Source organism: Trachurus japonicus, chromosome 8, assembly GCF_045865225.1.
Source record: "Trachurus japonicus isolate A0001 chromosome 8, Traja_1.0".
Lineage (NCBI taxonomy): Eukaryota > Metazoa > Chordata > Actinopteri > Carangiformes > Carangidae > Trachurus > Trachurus japonicus.
Window position 1 is genome coordinate 15,124,777 of NC_140914.1, and position 21,106 is coordinate 15,145,882.

At 41.9% G+C, this 21,106-nt stretch overlaps 2 protein-coding genes and 1 long non-coding RNA gene across 7 annotated transcripts in view; 2 read left to right on the forward strand and 1 right to left on the reverse strand.

Moving 5' to 3' along the window:
• LOC146982900 (uncharacterized) overlaps positions 1-388 on the reverse strand; it is a 50,908-nt gene extending 50,520 nt beyond the window's left edge. Inside the window, exon 1 of the long non-coding RNA XR_015036280.1 lies at positions 246-388. This is a non-coding gene — a long non-coding RNA (uncharacterized LOC146982900). The remainder of the gene's footprint in view (positions 1-245) is intronic.
• Positions 389-511: 123 nt separating this feature from the next.
• Positions 512-4,222, forward strand: pycr1a (pyrroline-5-carboxylate reductase 1a). Of its 2 annotated transcripts, none has more exons than XM_085784185.1 (8): positions 512-639; positions 895-962; positions 1,087-1,157; positions 1,315-1,494; positions 2,454-2,675; positions 2,783-2,875; positions 3,374-3,537; positions 3,840-4,222. In XM_085784185.1, the coding sequence occupies exons 2-8, from the start codon at positions 896-898 to the stop codon at positions 4,006-4,008; spliced, it is 966 nt and encodes a 321-aa protein (XP_085640311.1). In that variant the 5' UTR covers positions 512-639; position 895; the 3' UTR covers positions 4,009-4,222. The 2 variants fall into 2 exon arrangements, with proteins under 2 accessions (XP_085640311.1, XP_085640312.1); XM_085784186.1 differs by having other exon boundaries at positions 512-635; positions 891-962.
• Positions 4,223-5,275: 1,053 nt separating this feature from the next.
• LOC146982904 (transcription factor MafG) lies at positions 5,276-20,779 on the forward strand. Of its 4 annotated transcripts, none has more exons than XM_085784188.1 (3): positions 5,276-5,473; positions 16,020-16,092; positions 16,181-20,779. In XM_085784188.1, exons 2-3 carry the CDS (start codon positions 16,057-16,059, stop codon positions 16,631-16,633), a joined length of 489 nt encoding a protein of 162 aa, XP_085640314.1. In that variant the 5' UTR covers positions 5,276-5,473; positions 16,020-16,056; the 3' UTR covers positions 16,634-20,779. The 4 variants fall into 4 exon arrangements, with proteins under 4 accessions (XP_085640314.1, XP_085640313.1, XP_085640316.1 ...); XM_085784187.1 differs by lacking the exon at positions 5,276-5,473 and adding an exon at positions 5,722-6,244; XM_085784190.1 differs by lacking the exon at positions 5,276-5,473 and adding an exon at positions 7,187-7,603.
• Positions 20,780-21,106: the final 327 nt, after the last annotated feature.

Here is a 21,106-nt window from a genome sequence, read left to right on the forward strand (position 1 = left end):
AGTATCTATATTTTGCATCTGTCGGGCTGAATAAAGGGCAGCTCCATATCAAAACATTTTAGGCCTACCTTTATTATGGGTATTTAGCAAAGCTTTACCAAACAACCACACAAGTGAAGACTTTAGCACCCTGTCGTGTGTATGAGGCTGACCTGACTGTTAGCCTACACGACAAGCAACACAAAAACACAATAACACAAGCAACTTACACCAGTGTGTTGTTAACTAGGTTACTCGTTGCTTACCACTGGCTTTCTGGGTCAGGATAACATGTCTGTGTCCACTCCCACATCACTGTCTTTCACGCTTTTCGCCAGTAGATGATAGTAAAGTACCGCCAACTTTCCTGCCCCGCGGCATTACCTGATGCAACTACATTCTCCGATTTACATAGCCCCGCCCACGGTTACCATTCCGACCACAGTCATTGGCTAAACGTATCACGTATCAGCCAAGCGTGCAAATTGATTGGCTTTCGCGTCTGTCAGTCAAATTATCTTCAAGGTAGCGCACAGTAACAGCGCGAGCACAAACTGGGCCAGGGCCACGTTGACAGTGTTGTAACTTCAGGTGTTTTTGTTGAACGGTTGCTCAGTCGGTCCGTAAGACGAAGTTAGGAGTTCATTAACATATTGGTAAGTTATTTTCACCGTATAATTACTGTTTGTTGTCATGGCTGCTGTGCATTTGTTTGTGATATGCCTTCGCTAAATAAGGAAGTTGGGTTTTGTTTACTGTCGCACCGGTTGCAGCACCAGCTGTTAGATTTTGGGAAACATAGCCTATATACTGTAGCTTTATACACTTATTATATATTTTTGTTGAGGTGTAGCCTAATACATGAATCCCTTCTAAAGTTCCTGTTTTCACCTCTACACTCACACATGCAGGCAGGATGAGTGTGGGGTTCATAGGGGCGGGTCAGCTGGCCCACGCTCTGGTAAGAGGCTTTTCGGCTGCAGGTGAGTCTTTAATAGTTATTTCCCCATCTGTGCATTATTAAAGAATTTTGACTTGTGTGGAGTATGTGTGGATTGCAATCAGACACTGAAATGATCTCTGGACTTGTTTTTTTTCTCCTTCAAGGCGTAATTGCCACCCACAAAATCACAGCCAGTTCCCCAGACACAGATCTCCCAACAGTGCAGGGACTGCGGGTGGGTAGACAATAAGGGATGGGTATTATTAATGATGTCTGTACCATTAATAATTCAGTGTAATTCAAAACACTGCTTCCTTTGCCTGAAGTGAATTCCTATGTATACCTCTTTCCAGTGACTAATACTAATACTAAAAGATATGTCATGTGAACAGAAATTGGGTGTGAACTTCACCACCAGCAACAAGGAGACAGTGAGCAGGAGTGATGTTCTCTTCCTGGCAGTGAAGCCTCATATCATTCCTTTTGTGCTGGATGAGATTGGATCAGACATTGAAGATCGTCACCTTATTGTGTCCTGTGCGGCAGGTGTCACCATCAGCTCCATAGAGAAGGCAAGTCAAAGCCCTCTGCATTCCCACATTACTTACAGAACAGAAGTGGTTAACAGCTGAACTGGAAGAATATAAGCCTACAAATATCTTGTTAATCACCCAGTCTTTAATTATTATGCATTGCCTTGGATAAGACAATAGTAGCAGAGTAGCAAAGTATTGTGTGGATATGATGCTCAGCAGGTAGATGTTGTTAGTTTAACTGTAAAATTGAAAAAGTAAAAAACTGGATGCTGAATCTCTCCTTTTAAAACAAGCAAAAGCTATAGTAAACTAAAACTATAGTATAGCATGTTATGATAATGAAATGTTTAATGTTTAATTGGTTACATAACAGTATTATGGATCTCCCAGCTCTGTTTGAGAAATAATGCTGGTAAAATTCAGGTCTCTGCCACACCATTTTAACACAAGGCTCTCCTTGTATTTTTCATGGTCTGATCTCAGCAGACCCTCAGGCAAAACAGTCACGTGTCGTAACATGCCATTAGTTTGCTGCTTATATACCAAGTGAGCTTGTTTAATGTTAATAAATGGTTAAAAAAATGCCATGACACACAAAAGCAGATGCAACTTCAATCCCCAAGTATATTGTTTATATGAATTTTGATACATGTCACTTTTATTAAAGCTAAAGCCTGACATATTAATTTTTCTCCCAAATCTGTCTTAAAATAATACTAACATGCTCCAATGTACAGTGAAACACATTTTGCTTGCCGTAATCATTCCTACTGTTCAACCTCAAGTTTGTCTCACTTAATATAAACCTCCAGCAGTCTGAGTTAATCAAATCAAATCAGTATCCTGTAAAGTTACAATATTTTTAATGCAAATTCATTCATTTGTCAAGTAGTCCTTGACAAAAAAAATCCTATCCCCTGAAGTACTAATGGCAAGTGAGCCCATTTTTGTCTGCCAAGACAGCCCATGAAATAGTGCATTGTTATCCATTGCAGAAGCTGCAGCAGTATCGCCCTGGTCCAAAGGTGATGCGTTGTATGACCAACACTCCAGTGGTGGTGCGTGAAGGGGCCACAGTTTACGCCACAGGCACCCATGCAGAGGTGGAAGATGGAAAGCTTCTGGAGCAGCTGATGGCCAGTGTAGGATACTGCACTGAGGTGGAAGAGGACCTGATTGATGCCGTTACTGGTCTCAGTGGTAGTGGTCCTGCTTACGTAAGTGAATCTTATCATATATCCACTGTGCTATAGAATACTGCCTTATTAAAATATTAGTCTTTTGGGTTGTTTTTTTTCTCATTTTGGTCATTATGGCTTTGTAGGCGTTCACAGCTGTAGATGCTCTTGCTGATGGCGGAGTGAAAATGGGCCTAAACAGGAGATTGGCTGTCCGCCTTGGAGCCCAGGCCCTGCTGGTATGGCTGTATCTTTTAAAAAAATATATGGCTCATATATTTGTCTTAAATATGTTTGCTGTGATGATTGTTTGTTCTTTTCCAGTTTTATTGTTAGTCCTGGAAGTTTCTGTTGAGTTTGATAGTTATTCTAAATAAACCATTTACGGATTGAGAAAAAATGTAGGTATTACAAATGGAACACCAACTCTGACTGAAGTACTCAAAACCATAGTAGAAAAAAGAGGTTTCAATATGTGGTAACTTTACGTTAAAAGCTATGTGCCACATTACCACATTATGTGCGGTAGAACCTCTTCTTTCCTGACACCAACTAATGTGAAGTTCTGTGCTGTGCGGGGCAATCTACCTTTTTGTACTCAAAACCACCTCTGTGGAAGTTCCTTGTCAAAACAAAACCAGCTCTAATGTAGCATTTGATTAAAAACAGTTTGTGTATGACATAATTGGTGTGTTGTGCTGGACTGATGTTGATCTCACTTTGGTGTGTCTTCTAAGGGAGCAGCTAGAATGCTGCTGGACTCAGAGCAGCACCCCGGACAGCTCAAGGACAATGTATGTTCACCAGGGGGCGCCACCATCCACGCCCTACATGTGATGGAGAGCGGTGGTTTCCGCAGCCTCCTGATTAATGCTGTAGAGGCCTCCTGTGTTCGAACTAGGTATGTTGATAAGAAAAAATGCGAGACAAACAAACTAACAAATCATATTCCCTGTCATGTGGATGCAAGAAATGCTTTTAAGTTAATTGTCATACTTCAATGGCCACGTTGTTTTGTTTTTTTAAGTTCATAACTCAGACAGTAGATGGAGCCATGTGCAAACAATTTTAATTATGTCCTCCGCTCACTAATTAACTAATGATAAGATTAGTATTATACCACTCTAATATTTTGTGTGAAATATTTCTAGTGTTTGCTACTTTGTAAATGCTGCTTTTTCCCCCCTGACTGTATCTAAAAAGGGAACTTCAGTTTTTGGCTGACCAGGAGAAGATCTCCCCAGCCGCCATAAAGAAAACAACTCTGGACAAAGTGCTGCAGCAGCCAGGGGTGACTGCAGAAGCTGTTGGAGTCAAACCCCGTGGGATCAGTATGTTCAGCAGCAGCAAACCCAGGATCAAGAAGACCTGATCATTTCTTGTCAGACAGAAACTGTTTAATGTGACATGTCACATCACTGACGATGCAGTAAGCTGTCAATAAACCACTCCTCACTGATAGTTATTCAAATGTAACATAGCGAAGTGGGTTGCTTTCTAGTAAAAAAAAAAACTGAACTGAATTTGCAACTGAAAACTGTATAAGCAATAATGTAGGCAAGTAATGAAATGTCTTCCGTTTGTAATGTTTTGTATTCTTAGTTGGTATCTACTCATTCAAGGTTTGATTCCTGTGCTATCGCATCACTTCTCCAGTCAGTTATGGACCTTGAACCTTGAACAATAATTTCAATATCTCTGGTTAATACAGCTTTCTTAATGTTATTTCATGTGGTTCTTTCTGATGTGGAAAGGCTGGGTTCACTAGTTAACCTGGCAGTCAGTATGCACTGAAGCTCTAGGCCACTGTTTTTTTGTCCTGCCAGTACACATAGCATTATATTGTAATTCAGGGCTCTGTGACTCCACAGACCACAGGTATCCCATATGCAATAGTTACTCTGATTAAATGTCGGAGCACCTTGCTGCATAAATTTGCATATTTATGAGGTGACACTGATTTCTGAGAAATTGCTGCAATTCCTTAGCACTTACAAGTTTAAACTGATACCAAATATGTAATGTGAAAATAGAAACGTGTTCATATGGAAACACTTTGCTAATTAATGAGCCATTTGAATTAATTAGGAAGTGGTAACTCAGGGTGTGTCACACTTATGCTATGTACCTTGTGTGGAATAGATTATTGGGTTAGATTAGTTATCCGTTAGTGCATGTATTGCTTATAATTGAGGTCAAACAGTCTTTTTTGGGAGGGGTGCCTTTCTTGTTTGATTATGTTGTTTGTTTTTTTTTGCTAAATCTTGGCGTGGGCTACGTAAGTGCCTGTTATTGTGGAGGTATTATGGTCAAGTTGCATTTATACAGTCTCAAAATTATGTCCAATGTGAAATTTTACCTCATAAAACTTTCTAAAACAAAATTTGTGTTATATTTTATGATATAATGGAGCTGTAATTTTCTACAAAACCTCATTATTAAATATTTTTTAAAAGTATATTGTGGGTGTGTGATTTATTTGTGACAACAGGTGTTATTCTGACAGTAAATATCAGTAGTACTATTTTCCAGTCACCTCACAGATATTAGCAATCCCCCACTAAAACAATGGGTGGAGTGTTTTTGGTCATAAATGTTTCTCTCTTGTGAGGAAAGAAGATCCTTCATGAATGAAGGCACGTGACCAAACACGATGACGTCTGGCTTCGATACAAGAGAAAGGAATCAACAAGGAGAGCACGAGCTGGCGGTTGGGGAGCGTTTGTCAGTGAAACCGACGGTTAACTACCGTGCCTGTAATACACGGTCGTCCGCATGTCGTTATAAGAAGAGGACCTTGACGGCTACAACTTCTGGGAGCGTCGTTTTAAAGTCAGGTGGGTCTGGAAAACCAAACAGAGTCGGTGTTGTTATGCTGAGTGTGCATGCCTTCGCCTCGCCGCTGACAAGCTCCACCACCACCAAGCTGGCCGCGGCTAGCTTTAGCATAGCTAGCGTCTCGGATTTACTATCGTCAAGTTGAACCTATTGTGTAGCATACGTGGTTTTCAAACTAACGGATAACGTAACGCTCTCGCATATGAGACGTTTATTTTGAAAGCGTGCGCCCCGGAAGTGTCTGTGTTAGTCGACGACAGCTGACAACGGTCGGGCTCCTAGTACAATGCTGAGATGGCAGCTAATCTTTTGTACACACTCATCATGAGCTGCGAATAAAGCATGTCATTCACATTTTGGGGTTTTGGCGTAGCGCGACAGGCGCGTGTGTTTTTTCGTGCGTGGACAGTGATTTTCTTCCCGACCGGGGAAATCGCTCTATCTATCGCTACATGTAGAGTATATGAAGGCTGAGCACGGGGATTTCCTCGCTTGCTTGTTTTTGTAGGCGGGGAGTTGTTTGCCACTTTCACAAGCAAAGGCGCTGAGAGGCTGGGAGACAAGAGTCGCGGAATGTCAGAACTGTGTAACTAGGTTGCTTTTGTGACCAACAGTTTATCCCGGGCGTCTGGTGTCCGCTGTAATCACGGCGCTTCTCGGTGGGTTTGTCAACTCATGCGCTTCTTTCCGTTCAAACCTGCTGCTTCATCACCTCGTTGTGAAAAAGGAGCGAGAGCAAGCCGAGGCAGCGGTGGTGTAAGCGAGATCAGGTTGGTTGCAACATTTTTCTCAGGGCATTCCTGTCAAAGATGAATTGTGATTGTCAAGGCTGAGCATCGCGTTGTGCAGCTTTTTTTTTTCTTCTTGTGCGGCTGCATGCACACGTTTCATCTCTTTTTTTTTTTTTTTTTTTGTAAAATGCTTCCAAACCATTCGTTTCGTATTGAATTGGTTCACCTGAAGTGACAATTCATTTAACCACTGGTTTAATTGTAACAATGGCACTGCCAAACCAAACCCGCCGTCCTTGGCTTTGATATCACAACCAGGCTATTAACCACAGTATTGTTTAATAATTGGAGTCAAACAACTAGCAGCGGTATTTTTATCATGCTGAATCATCACAATGATGCATTTAGACGTTCTCACAATCCACCCCGAAATATGGCACCACCGGACAAAGGTCTGCTCGGTGGATAAGGGTCGATGTTTATCACCAAGCCGCCGTCATTGAGGAGATGGATCGAAATGGTGCTGATCTGTTGTGCAAGTCACTCATCATGCCATGAGCATCAAGTGATGACCACCATGCATTTATCAATAGCCTCATCTACATTCAGCTGAGAATGTGCATTTTATTGCACTGCTGTCATGATGTACACCAACAAACAGGGTGTGAGTACATTTAGACTAAGTGCTTGGGTGTCAAGTGCGATGTCAAATCCATTTGAAATATGCATGATAAGCAATATATTATGCCCTGTTGTTATAATGGAAACCAACAATAAGTGGCTGTTTAAATTGGGTCACGTGTAATTATGGGATTATGGCAAGTTGAAAACAACACCTCATTTAGATTATTTAAGATTTTTTTTAAAGAAAATGCTGGTGGATTTAAGTGTTTTGACATGTGTGGCTTGCTTTAGTTTAAACACCTTGTCTATTTGTGACTTAATACCACAGAGCAGCTTTCCTATGACATTATTAAATGCAGTGAAACTCTTCTTCCCTCTGATTTCTGCGCTGGCAGATGCTCTTGTTTCCCTGTGTGTGACATGATGAAATTTGCTGCCTATTAGAGTGCACGCTTTTGGAGGGCAGGTAATGAATTACCCATGGAGAATCTCTGTGCAATTTGAAAAGTCACCTTGGAAACTGTTGAGCATATATAGGCAGGGCTAAACAGATAGAAGTTGCCCATTCTTGCTCAGATATCCAACTTATTTCATCATCCCCGTTCATGGGAGCAGGGCATTGAAGTGTGTTTAGCAGACAGGCCGGCCCTACATCAGAAGCTCGGCTTTTGCAATGAAGCGTAATGCCCATCTCTGCCTTTCTCTGCAGGTAACAAGAACAGATGAGGGCCTGTGTAAGAGCCCGATGGGGCTGGCAATGGTGTGTGGATGGAGGCAGGGAGTGGTGGAGATCAGCTCTGAGATTTATCGTCCTCTCTTGCATTGAGGTAGCGAAGATAAAATAAGGCTGGATACTGTAGAGGTGAATCGAGTGCACAACTCATATCCAGTGGCGTTGCTCAGAATGGGCAGGTGGTGGAGACTGGAAGAGGATATTGTGAGGTTGATGAAACATGAGGCAAGACTTTACACAGCATAGAGTACAGTCTGGCCACCAACACCTCTGTTTGGTCAACACAGCTGTGCCTTGGGAGTAGTTAGCCTATTCAGGACAATTAACAGCCTCCAGAAAGGAACACAAATGTGGGATTTGTCCACAAAAGTGCTGCTTAAGCTGCACAGGGAAATGGGAATGCCTGGAAGGAAAGGAGTAAAAGATCAATATAGTTTTTTTCCCCCCTTTTTTGCAATAGGGAGGGAGTGTTGGTGATGAAACCTCTTGCAAGTGTAGTGCGGATTATGATTGCTTAGCATTGCGATATGCCCGCTCCACTTCTCAAAGTAATACTTTCATCCAGACAGAGTAGCAAGAGTGTTTGATGATTTTTCTGTTTGGTGTTTGACTTAGACTTGGCATGTTCATTACTGCCCTCTGTGCGTTCATAATGTAGATTAGCAAATATCGGACACAGCATGGCGAGTGTTAAGAGTGGAGCCGTTCACTGGCTTCTGTTTCTCATGTAACCTACTTTTTACCTTGGCTGATTTATGTGCAGGACACATCAGTGGTAAAATGACATGAAAAAAACAAGTGATTTAACCCCAACCACACCTCTGCAACATGCGACGTTAAAACGAAACCATTGAATCATACAGGGAAGAAATTGCCTGTTTCTTTGTATTTTTCAGCAGATTAAACTGGACTGTTCTCCCTATGTTCTGTTATGTTCTGGATTCAGTGTATAAAATTTTCTAATGAGGTTCAAGATAGTGAGACCTTGTTCAAAGATAAGCAGTATATAAACCCACATTGGATAGGAGCTTAGGCAGATCACTGTGCCTGAGCACTGTCTCTATTGGTTCTTGATCAAATTATCATATTCTCTGAAAATACCTTTTAGGTTTCAAAGAAAAGCCTAAAGTAGTACTCTACCTGGTTAAATTACATTTTATATTTATATATGGAGCAGGGTCCAGCATTTTTATTTGTATTACCTGCTCCATCCAGTCAAAATCTTTATACTGGAATCATTGAACAAAATGACAATATAGTTAGAAATGTGAGCTTCATAAAATATTTATAATTTAGAAACACAATAGCAGTAAACATCCCTGCATAGTCTGTGTCACCTTCTCAGGTAGTCATTTGAAATGTATTTTGTTGCTTTTTTAAATTTTTTGCTGAGTTCTAGCAGAACACAGACTGAGCATGTTGTGGCTCAGTGTCTTCCTCCCGTTTAAACACTGTGGATAAACTGCTGCAGGGATCAAACCTGCAACCTTACGTTTATACAAAAGGGAAAACCCAAACAAACAAAAACAAGGACCACTTATCCCAGTGCTGCAAGCTTACCTTAGTACAGACCAAAATACACGAGAAAACGAGAGGAGGAATGATCATTGCAATGATCAGTTACGGTAGATCCGTGTTAAAATTATCGGTACTGAATGTACGATTGTTAATTAAGACTATATTGGAGAGTGACGTAATTGTTTTGTTTTGTTTTTTTTGGACAATCACATTGAGTGTAAGAGTCCATCAAATATCCTGTAGGCAGACATCATCAATCACTTGCCATAATGTGAACTGAACGGTGGCAGTGTTATTAATAGAAATTAGCATCTTTATTATACTTTCAGGTGAGAGCTCGGCTAATTGACGGCATCTGAATCAAAGCACTCCACAGGAAAAAATAAGATGATAAATTTGCTTTCTTGTTTTTGTTTTGTTTTGTTTTGGGTTTTTTTTTGGAGGGGGGGGTTATTTGGAGATCCTGCCAAGCGCTGTTTATTTGATGGCCTTATCACACAGGGGTGGTTTCAATTGAAGGGGATCCACCTCAAAATCAGAGCTGTGCAATAGTAAGTAATCACAGACATTTCACTCTCGTTGTTTCATTTTAAATTGCTTTAAAAACGTGTTGAACTGAAATTGTCGTTTAGCCTATTGTGCTGCAAATGCTCTGGTGTAGCTGTTGGGTCAATGCAATATGAATTTAATATGTATGCAACCAGTGTAGTAAAGCTCCTGGATATTTTGCCAGTGTGTGGGTCGTGTTCAACCCTCACTTCCTCTGCCAGTGCAAGGCCGAAGTATCAAGAGCTGTTCTCTTCCTGTTTAATCAAGTCCTCCAGGCAGATACTGTGGAAGGCCGGTGAAATCTCTTCTCTTGTCCCACTGCTTACACTAACAGCAGCTCCCAGAGTAAACAGCAGCAACCGAGCTTGGAAATAGATCCTGTGTGTATCGAAACATTGGTTAATGCAAACCAGTCCAAACCCAGTCCCTTTAAATATCCCTCACATTATCAGTGACTTCAGAAAATATAAAATCCCCGGAGGGCAGTGATTCATGTTTTTTCCCTTTAAACCACATGAACTAGATGCAAATTTCTGACATAAATGTGCCACATGCTCTACTGCATGGTATAACCTACCAGGGATCCTATATGGGGCTTTTTCAGAGCCTATGCCTATTAACAGTGCATCATTTCATAGTATTTATTTTTAAATGGTGACATAGATTCAGTTGTGGGTTTAAAATTTCAACCTATGTAGAAACAAATATGAAAAAGTGTGCATTGGGAAACCACATGAAGTTGCACTATTTGAAATTTAAAACATGTTTTCTGTTTCATCGCCCATCACTTGTCTCCATAGAAACATGCAAGTCTTTTAGACTAGAAGATGATTCAATATTATCCTCCACATACTCTTTTTTGTCTTCATCCTGGAAGGCCAGTATACTGTACATTTAGTTTTAGAGTGACGGGTACCTATTTAGCACTTTGCTACAAATATAAATACCACTGTTATAAATATTTTATCGATCCATAACTGTAAGAATTTAAAATAAATTCTTTTAATGAACGATTACATCCAAATATTTGTGTATAAAAATCGGGTGAGAGAGAATGTATGTTGTCATTTTTAGGTTAAGGCTCTGCATTGTATTATGTTTCTCCTGGTCCAAATTAGACTGCAATGCTTTATAACATTGAGACATGCCAGCTACCAAAGCTAGGTTTAGGTGTTAACGAATTAGCCGTTAGTCTAATCTCATGCACCCATGAAATTGTTCCCTGCCACAATTCAGTCCTTTTTGAGTTGTCATTTTCAGTTTTGTGGAAATCCTTCTGCAGCAGAAATTTAAATCATTGGCTAAAACATCAATCCCAAATTCAGTTTGGTATCCTTTTATTAACTTATTGCTGGTCATATTGATTCACACAGTGTTTCATTGTATTCAGCATCTGTTTATTCATGCAGCCTGAATACATCTGCAGACCACAGAGATATCAGGATGATGGAGAGGCTGTTGCTAACAACCATTTAACCAGACTCGTACTGTATTTATTTTAAGAGTCAGCCCTTTGAAAAAAGGTTGTGATATCAATTTGGTTACTCGCTATTTTAATATTGCCCTAAACCTCCACTGGTCAGAAGTATTGGCTTAGTATTTCCCCTCTACTGCAAGCGTATCACATTTCCCTCTGAAAGCTGCTGAATGATTTCCCCTCTCCCCCTTTTTGTCACTCTTATTTCACGCTCTGAATACTTAGTAGTTAATAGCTTCCCTCCCCTCTTCCCACCGTACCTTTCTCTCCCACAGACACGCTCGCACGCTGTTGTGTCTTCATACACAAGTTTACACCGGTCCTCCAGTAACTCTTCCAGAGCTATCAGAGGAGTCTGATTTTTAATTTGCAGTTAAATGGCGCCCGACACATGGAGCTTGCTTGATAATTGACTTCACTCAGCTGAAGGGAGGAATGATTAGATCTGAATATCTAGGCGATCTTTTCAACTCTGAATTAGAAGGGAGGGAGTAAAAGTAGTGGCTCTGATCAGGCATGAAGTGTTGAGAATGACTATTTATGGCGTACGGGGTGAACATGTTGGCCGGCTGCGTTAAGCATCTCAACCCTGAAAGAGCGAGTGGACGGGACAACAAATAAGCACAGAGCAGAAATTAATGAGGCAAAACGTAATGAGAAAGTGCTGACATTTCCCTTATTTTTTCACACACTCATCTCGTCATGTCCTTTTTTCAGTATCTTTGTGGTTATCATCATTCTGTTTCCTGTGGAAAGTTCATGATAATGGGGTGGGAGGCTTCAAGTCTCATACATTATTGATCGGAGAAACTGAATAGGTGATCATACTGACTTCACATCCAGCTCTATTCTTTTGTGTTGCGTTAATCATCTAAGATGTGCAGGTTTAGTGAAGACAAAAGGGGTTGAAAGCGAGGCTAAGCCCACAAAGACCTAATCTACATCTGGACCTTAGCTCCTGTGTCTCTTTTTGAGGCTGTACTTTTATTTACAGGTCTGAAGAGAGAGATTTTTTAACTCGTCCCATAAGCAAGACAAGCCACATTCAGCCTCTTGTCTTTTTGTGTGAGAAGATATTGAGGCGTTTTGGGTTCACAGAACCGAGTTCCCGTCGTCGGATGCTGCCCGTGCTTGCCTGTAAACATTCTGTAATCAGCATGCACCTCCACTGTCTAGTTTTATTCACTTCATTAGCAGGCTGCCAGTGCCAAGTGCCCGGACGCTTCTTTTCAAAAATTGATCATGACAAGTTAAATTTATATGTGCTTGTGCGCTTTTGGTAATCTGTCTCCGTGTGGATAGGTGTGCATGTGATTAGCTACGTGATATGCAATCCACTGTCATGTCTCGGCGAAGCTCGCACCCCCCGTTAGCCCCCTTCCCCGGCCGCGTTTAGTATTCAGAGAGCAGGCCGCTGTCGTAATCTGGATTCTGAGGCAGGTTGCTGGGGTTTTTGTTTGCACTTATGGCCTTGATAATCTTGTTACACTGCTGTCAAGTGGAGCTGGCTCTCCCTGCAGGCCCTCCACCACCATGCGTGCCACCTTCAGTACCAGAAATCCACCCCCACCCCCCGCCCCCCCGCCTTCGCCCACCCCCACACAAGCCCACCGCCATTTTGAGACAGCCGTTGATGGAAGAGCCTTGGATGTATCCTTGAAGAATCACCTCCTGAGCATCTTTATTCAGCCTCCCACCCCCTCGTCTCTCTCCAACCCCCCACCTTAGGCAGGCAACGACAGTGATAAATATTCATCAGGGGGATGCAGTGCGTGGATGCCGTATAGCCTCGGTTCCCCCCCTCAACAAAGGGTCCCCCTAGCTAATGGTGTCCATCCTTGGCAGCCCTCCTGGAGAGATCCTGCGGTGGGGATGCGATCATTAAAGCATGACACGGGCTCAAGGCCGGACCTATCATGTCACATCAGCATTTATCCCACCAGAACACCCCCACCCTCCCCCCTTGAGTCTGAACCTAAGCCGACCCCACCTTCGTGAGTTGCCCCTCCATAGATTTAGATCAACACAGACAGCTTTTGAAGGTTGACTGGGTTGCTCTCATTGTGTTAGTTGAACTTCACAACTTCCTAATTGGCACCTTGGTTTTGGTCCTTGCTGAGATCAGTGTTTTCTTTTTTCTCTCTCAACCTGTTCTTCTCAAGCTCCTCTAAATGTGTCGAGCGTGCATTTTTCACAAGGCTGTTTGCTCTCTCTCTCTCTTTCTCCCTCTCCCTCTTTTCTTCTCACCCACTCTTTCCCCCTCTCTCTTTTCTCCGTCCGTCTCTCTCACCATCTCCTCCTTCCCTTTCTCCGGGTGACCACACTCAGCGTTTTCTATTTCCTGTGGGTGTGATGTCTCTCCTCCACAAGCAATCAGCTCTGATTTGTCAGCGTTCTTCCAGGCGATTCATAAAAATTCAGCAAGCACCTACAAAAGACATCTGTGTCCCCACGCCCGCTCCCTGCCGTCACCGGCCCCTGCGCTGCCTCCGAGCTGCAGCTTCTTCTCACCTCCCGCTCCTTTTGCTAGGCACTGAAATCATGAAATCGTTAATTGGAGGAAATACATGTGTGCGGTGGAAGACAGTGGTGTCTCCTGTCTTCGATTGTTGACCGTGAAGAGGGTGAAATTGCAAAATGCAAGGCCATTCTTTCGTAATCGAATCGGTGCAGAAAGTCTGAAATTTCCCTTGTCACTTTTATTTTTTAAATTATAGCTGTGTTTTTCCTGTCTTCACCCCTCTGTGTGTGTGTGTGTGTGTGCATTCTTCTTTGTCTCTGTGAGGTATGACATGCCTGGTAGTGGAAGGGAGCAGCTGTGCATTGGACCTTGTCTGTGTTGTGCTGCCATGCCCTGTCATTGGTAGCCGTCTGTTGGCAGCAGCCTGTGCTGGAGGGTTGCAGCCTGGGCGCAGTCCTTCCACAGTGTCATATGGTGAGCTTTGCAGCGTGCCAAGCCGTGCCTACTACGTTACCCTACACAGCTGTGTGACAGAATATGCCTCCTCAACCTGGACAATGTGCCATCTCTCGGCACATTCAAAGAACCCAACTGGTTTTTTTTTTTAACAATGTTGGGTCTAAGCTGCCGAGGGGGGAAATGATAGGCTTAATATGAAATTTGGAAGATGCAGCCTTTTTTTTTTCTACTCTCATCCCAGTAGCTATTAGTGGAGTACTTTCCTGTCTATTTGTCCATTATCTGTGCATCATCAGGCAGACCATTATCCCATTATGTTTTGCATCTGTGGTCCAAATGCTTACTGGAAATGAGTCACCACAAAGGCCGGTGAAAGGTAGGTGTTACTATCAGTCAGCTATTCATAGCCAACCCAACAGGGATGAAAGTATCACATTTAAAAAGTCCTCCGCAGATTGTGAAAGGCTTTTTATATGGGCATCTGCAGCGGAGAGAGAGAGAGAGAGAGGGAAACATTGCTGTTTTATAAGGAGCCAGAGGAGTTTTTTTTGAAGTGAAAGCATCAAGAATGCAAGTCACAATCTGACCTCATGTTATGTCCCCAGCCTGTGTGATAGTGTCGTATTCAGGTCATTTTTAACAAGCGTCTGTCTCTCCCTGTTTGGCTCAGGTGACCGCTTCACCTGTAGCACCCTTTTGTTGCCATGGAAATATCCTGGCCATCTTGGTGCACTTCAGAGCTCCGACTCACGCGTTTCCTCTCCTCTTCCTTCTCTGTGCACATCACACAATATGCATGATGACAAGCTTTTGTGGGCGTGTAGGCTACAAACACATGCCCACACAGACAATAGCTTCTTTTGGGATTTCTTTTCTTGGGATTCTTTTGTCCCCCCCCTGTTTTGATGCTGAAAAAAAGTTGTAAGAGCCCACATGCATTTGTTTATGTGCTCAGTACAAACACACACTGCTGGGCTGTGTAAATCAGCTTACCGAGGCAATGTGCTGGCTGGGCTGACTGTGGTGGGTGCCTGTGTCGCTGACACAGCATTTACGGTGTGTACTGTAAAGCACCCAGGGCTGTGTGTGTGTGTGTAGGTCTCTCTCTCTCTCTCTCTGTGTGTGAGTGTATGAGCTTATCTGGTGACAGAGCTCACATGGTGAAAGGCACCCAACCTTCTGTCTGTCTTAACACCAGTAGGTTAGATTTCCTGCCTGCACAGCTCCTCTTGGTGTTCCCTCAGTCCTGACGTGACAGAATAAACTGCAGTGCAGTGCTGTTATTCTGGAGTAGTTGGGGCCTCTGCAGTGGTTACAGCATATCCCTTTTTTCATTGATTTATGGGATTATAGTCTCACACCAGCCAAATCCAGACAGGTGGGACTGTCTAGACTGGATACAGTACATGATGGTGCATGTAAGCCCTGCCCCCCCCCTGTCCCTATGTTAATGTATCTTAACTGAGGTTGTATGTATAGCGGAGAGTCTTTTTTTTCCAGTCAGCTCATGTCTTTGGCTGCTTCTGTTCTGAGAGGCTGCACTTAAAAGAAGTGACTTCTCTTGAGTTTTGTTTTCTAAGAAATTGCTGGGAATTGCTGCCAGCCAACTAAATGTCATTCTCCTCGTGACTCACCACAGCGCTCTTTGAATGCAGCTCAGGAATCGCGTTAGAGATCTTTAAGGCACTCCCAACAGACGTGCATGGCACGGTCCTACTCGGATGAGACCCTCGCGTTGAGGGGGATGTGTGCGCCACTGAGTTATATGTTTAAAGTGACAGCTGCTGTAATAGTCCAGGTACCACTTACTCAACAGGCCTGGCATCACTTACAAGGAAGTCTGAAGTCCTTGACCCACTTTGTGCCTTTTTATATTTCAAGGACTCCGTTATGCTGAAGCTTCTTTGCTAGAAAATGCATTCTTGTGTATTTCACAGAAAGTTTTGGTAGTGTTTTTTTTTTTTTTAATGAGAGTGAATTGTCTTACCCACAGACCAACCAGCAGTACAGGTGGACGCGGCTCTCGTGGCATGACTACTACAAACAAGGGAAACAAGGCCTTGAAGGTAAATGGTTCACATGACACAGGGCTAAAGTGTGAATAATGTAAAATTTGACTGAAACAACCAACACTTACTAACGCTGTGTCCACAGGTGAAGCGGGAGCCAGGGGAGAATGGCACCACCCTGACCGACGACGAGCTGGTGACCATGTCCGTGCGGGAGCTGAACCAGCATCTACGGGGGCTTACGAAGGAGGAGATCCTGCAGCTGAAACAGCGGCGGCGCACCCTGAAGAACCGGGGCTACGCTGCCAGCTGCCGGGTGAAGCGCGTCACCCAGAAAGAGGAGCTGGAGAAGCAAAAGGCTCAGCTGCAGCAGGAAGTGGACAAGCTGGCCACGGAGAACGCCAGCATGAAGGTGGAGCTGGACGCTCTGCGTTCAAAGTACGAGGCCCTCCAAAGCTTTGCAAGGACTGTGGCCCGCAACCCCGTCACCGCAGCCAGGGGACCTATGGCCTCCGTCATTGGACCCCTCATCCCTGGTAAAGTAGCTGCCACCAGCGTCATCACCATCGTCAAATCCAAAACGGAGGCTAGGTCGTAGTAGCAGAAAGGGGCGGGAGGAAGATTTTCAAGACTTAACTAGTCAGTGCATTGTAACATGGCACAGGATGACCTGTGTAAGTTCTCAGTTTTACCCCTCGGCACTAACACTAACAATATGCTTCCCATTATTACTCTGAAAAGCACGACTCAGCAGTCTGCACCTGTCAACAGACATGTTGTGCTTTAGGACGACACAATCAAATAGTATATTTTAGGATACCAGTTGGTTATCAACGAATGGAGACGTATTGGCAATACTTCAACATTTCATTTGATTTTACATTGAAGAAGTGAGTTGTAAATTCAAGAAGGCAATATTGGGTAGGAAAAAAAATGCAAAGTGGCATAAAATTCAGACTGTTAATAGCTTTTAGATTTTTTTTTTCTTTTTCTTTTTTTTTAAATGAGGTACTGTATGTGATGTGTGTGTTTACTTTAAGACTGAGCTCTTAAGACTTTTCCGTCCTGAGAATTGGAATTTGTCGAGTCTCACAACTTGCCATGCCTAGTAAAAATAACAAAAAGACTTAACTCCTGGCCTATCACCCAACATAAACTGAAGAAAGAGCCAGCACGTATCTTCTCACTCACAAACCTTTTGCTTGTTATTATGCACTGACTTAAATTAGGTTCAATAACACATGGTCACAAACTTTTGGTGTGGATGCTACAGATGTCTTCAACAACAGCCTGACTAACCCAAAACTAGTAAATTAGTCCAATTTGTGATTTTGTTGGTCGTCTGTCAAGAATATAAGCATGAAATAATGCTCCCAAATCTAGCATTCATTTCTGTTTATGCATCTGTGACAGGCTTTAATGAACTTGTCATTATCAATATGACTGGTAGATGCAATAATATATGTATGCACTGAAAATACAAAGAGGTCTTGCATATTTATGGTTAAGTGGAAATGTTAAAAATGATCAGCAGTTCCTAATGATCTTGTTCCAGAGCTGAGTGCCATTCCGATATGACAAGATTCTTCTACAATATCTGAAAATCTGAATGTTATTACAGAAATATCCTCATGTTTTGTGGGGACAGTGAAATCCACAAACATTTTGAAACATAATTTTTGCTCATAGAGAAAATATGTTCGAGTTGTTTTGTTTAAAAGATATATATTGCATTTTTTGTAATTACTTGTCAACAGGGCCGTCAGATATTTCCAAAAAAGAAAAAAATCTTTACACAAGCTTTACTGTTTGAATTGTTAAGGTGTAGAAAACTTTGTCTAATGTTGGGTTCTTGATTTTTATTACTAGGTAGATTACCTTCCATTGTTTATAGAAACGCAGAAAAAGAAAACTAAAAAAAAAAAAAAAAAAATCCTGTGACATCTTTTTTGCAATTGTACCGAAAGTGGCTTACTATTGAAGTCTGATAGCTTTTTCTAGTGACTAGGCGCGTACTGTGGGGTAGCGCGTGATGTGATGTGTAAGTGACAAGTTGGCAGTGTCGTTCACTGTATAGATGTCAATGCTGTGCTATTTAAAACAAATCTGTAGAGCTAAACTAGGTGGTGTAAACAAGGTCAATTGTCTTTGTGCGTATTGGCATCTGTGATATCCTCTGCTTCCTTGGTGTTAGTTACAAATCATATTGTCATTAAGAGTTTACCACATTGACCCATGTTGGACAGAATTGGGTGAAATGGCATCAGTGGAAATGAATTCAAAGGCTCAAAGTGATGCTGTCATTACAGAATCCGAACAATGGTTGCACCTGGTGCTGGATGCCCTGTGAATACATCCTCCGCAACCTGAAAGTAAACAACTTCATTAATGGAGAGATTTCATTATTGTATTCACTTCAGCCATGTAATTGGTCTGAATGAGATCACAGGAATAGAATGAGTAGCCCCTCAATTCAGCTTTTCACAGACTAAAAGAAATGCGAAGCTATCAAACGGTTTTAGAGTTTACTCGTGGATGTCTTTTTCTTCCAAATCCTAATGAGAAACCTCACAGTTTCTTAAGACTATAACAATAAAACTGCATCAATGAACTTCAAAGATAACCGCCAAACGGCGCAGCATCGTGTGTGTAAATTTACCCACTGGTCTCCGGGATTGTCAGATTAAAAAAAGAGGTAGAGTTTGGCTGAGGGTTTGTATGCACTAAGCTCCTGCTTGTTTTGCTCAGGACAAAACAGGTCACTGAAAAAAAAAAAAAAAAAAAAATGAACAAACCATTCAAGACGAGAAGCAGGGATGGCAGCTCTGTTCATTTTCTTATTTCCTTTTTCTTTCTTTTCTCTTTTATAATAAGCATGTCATAAAGGGCTTCAATCCACACTCAGAAAGAGACACAGCACGACCATGTAGAATTACAATCAACAGCAGCTGCCAGCAGCGCTCCTTCTGTGCCAAGTGTCGCATCACTCTCCTGGTCCTCTGAAAGGAATTTTAACAGTGAAGCAGTTTTACACCTCAAGGTGAAAGTAGTTGTGTAATGACATTAACAGAAAGCACTTCATCCTGATCTCACTCTTCGCTCTTGCTGGTCAGAACGTCTTATAGTGTCGGCGAGGTGTGAATCTAAAGTCACTCTCAAAACTACGCCTCAGCAAACCTCCATGCCAGAGACCTGGGTGCTGGTTTGTAACCGTCTGTTGCGCAAGTATCCTCCTATCCTCACTTTGTCAACATGCTTAGCTATCTACATTGACTGGTTAACTGTGGGAAAAATATATATCTGACTCTTGACATAGCCCAGTATTGATGTTGGCGTCCTTATTGCTGTGGCAGTCTTGTGGAGTGAATCTTATTTCGTGTCAAGTGTCTTTAAAGGTGTTCGAGCGGCACCGTCGACCAATCTCTCAATCTCCGCTAGAGATGACGACTCCCTCTCTCTCTCTCTCTCTCTCTCTCACACATACAGGTGTATAGTATGTAGCTACAGTAGGTATTAATGACCATTGTGAAAAAGTGACCCTTAATATGCAACTCAGTGGAAAGGTGTGAAAGAGTAGATGTAAGAGTAATCAATATTGTTTAAGTGGCTGTGGTCTGTTATTTAATAATCCTTGCTGTTTTGTAGTCTGATTTTTTTTTTCTTTTCCTAACATGTTTTTATTTTGCCCTCTGACTTTGCATCCCTCAACAGAATAGCAGCTGGCCCTTGTTTATAGTAGCTTACATGTTCAAACTGTAATAGTGTACAGTTTTTTTTTTTTTAAATGTTTTAAAGGAATCATCTGACAGTTGCACTCAAGCCTTACTCCCTAATTACTTTGGTCTTAAATTAGCTGAATTGAAGATCCATAAATTGGACTTGGATATCTGAATGAAAGACATTGCTATATAAAGTATGTTAGGTGAGTGAAATTGATGCTACAGTAGATTCTGTCACAAGGGCCACTTGCAATATTTTTTGTTTTGTTTTATTTCTTTGGTGTGCATGTGTGTCTGTGTGTGTATTTGTGAGTGTGTGTGAGTGAGTGTGTGTGTGTGTGTGTGTTGTATGAGTGAGGTTCCTCTGCTGCTACACCAGTCATTAATGCTCATTGTTTGCTGTAGCACCATCCACAGCATTTCTGTTCTCATCGCGTGTTGCATATGTGTTTTTTGGAATTGATCTTAACACTGTAATTTGTTCTGCAGATTTAATTTTTAATTTGTTATGGCTTTTTTTGTTTGTTTGTTTGTTCTTGTTTTTTCTTTTCTTTTTTAAAGGCAACATGTTAGAGAGGATAAATAACAGCACTTGTGTGGCAGTTGAATTTAATAGCTCTCAAGACATTGGCTTTTTTCACGAAATTATGCTTTGTAAACTGTTGACTGTGCAGGTTTTTTCCTCTTACTCCATGGAGTGGGTCGGTGTTTCAAAGGTATAAAAATCTGACTAAAGCGAGTAATACAAAGTTAATAATCTGTTTTGTTATTTTTCTGTATGGGTTGTAATAAAATATTGCAGTACTTTGTATGAAAACAGACAATAGTTAATTGTAACTATTTATAAATTAAATTATTGTACTTTTTGCAATCTGTAGATAAGTACTATGTATTCATATATACAGTAACAACTGTGGATTTAAACGTGATTCTCTGAGGTGTCTAAGTTATTGATGTATATATTGTATGTTTGTTGATACAGCTTACTTTATTTTCTATAAGACCAATAAAATGTTTTGAAAAAGGATTTTAAGCACTGCTGCTCTGTCTTTAGAGGTTTTTAAACACTGTTGAAATTGGGTTTTGTCATATTCTGTGGCGTCATTGACCCAGTTTGATACTTGTAAAAATAAACTGGCGGGGAAGGATTTTTGCCGTCCAGGGTGGGTTTTAGAAGACAGCGATCATTTAGATGGCACGATTTCTTTTTCTGTGATCCAAAAAAAGCTGTTGGGCGACCCACTTTGGCTAACCTCAGTGGACATATTTTTGGCCCGACACGAGTAAAACATTAGAGTCATGAAGGATGTCTAGGTGTGCTTGTCCTAGATTAGGAGGAGTAGTGAGTTAGT

Coding starts and splice junctions, on each gene's coding strand:
- LOC146982904 (XM_085784190.1), top strand. CDS start 7,503: ATGAAGCGTAATGCCCATCTCTGCCTTTCTCTGCAGGTAACAAGAACA. Junction 7,604..16,019: donor GCAATGGTGTGTGGATGGAG/GCAGGGAGTGGT, acceptor TCTTACCCACAG/ACCAACCAGCAGTACAGGTG. Junction 16,093..16,180: donor AGGGAAACAAGGCCTTGAAG/GTAAATGGTTCA, acceptor CTGTGTCCACAG/GTGAAGCGGGAGCCAGGGGA.
- pycr1a (XM_085784185.1), top strand. CDS start 896: ATGAGTGTGGGGTTCATAGGGGCGGGTCAGCTGGCCCACGCTCTGGTA. Junction 1,158..1,314: donor CAACAGTGCAGGGACTGCGG/GTGGGTAGACAA, acceptor TCATGTGAACAG/AAATTGGGTGTGAACTTCAC. Junction 2,676..2,782: donor GTGGTAGTGGTCCTGCTTAC/GTAAGTGAATCT, acceptor ATGGCTTTGTAG/GCGTTCACAGCTGTAGATGC.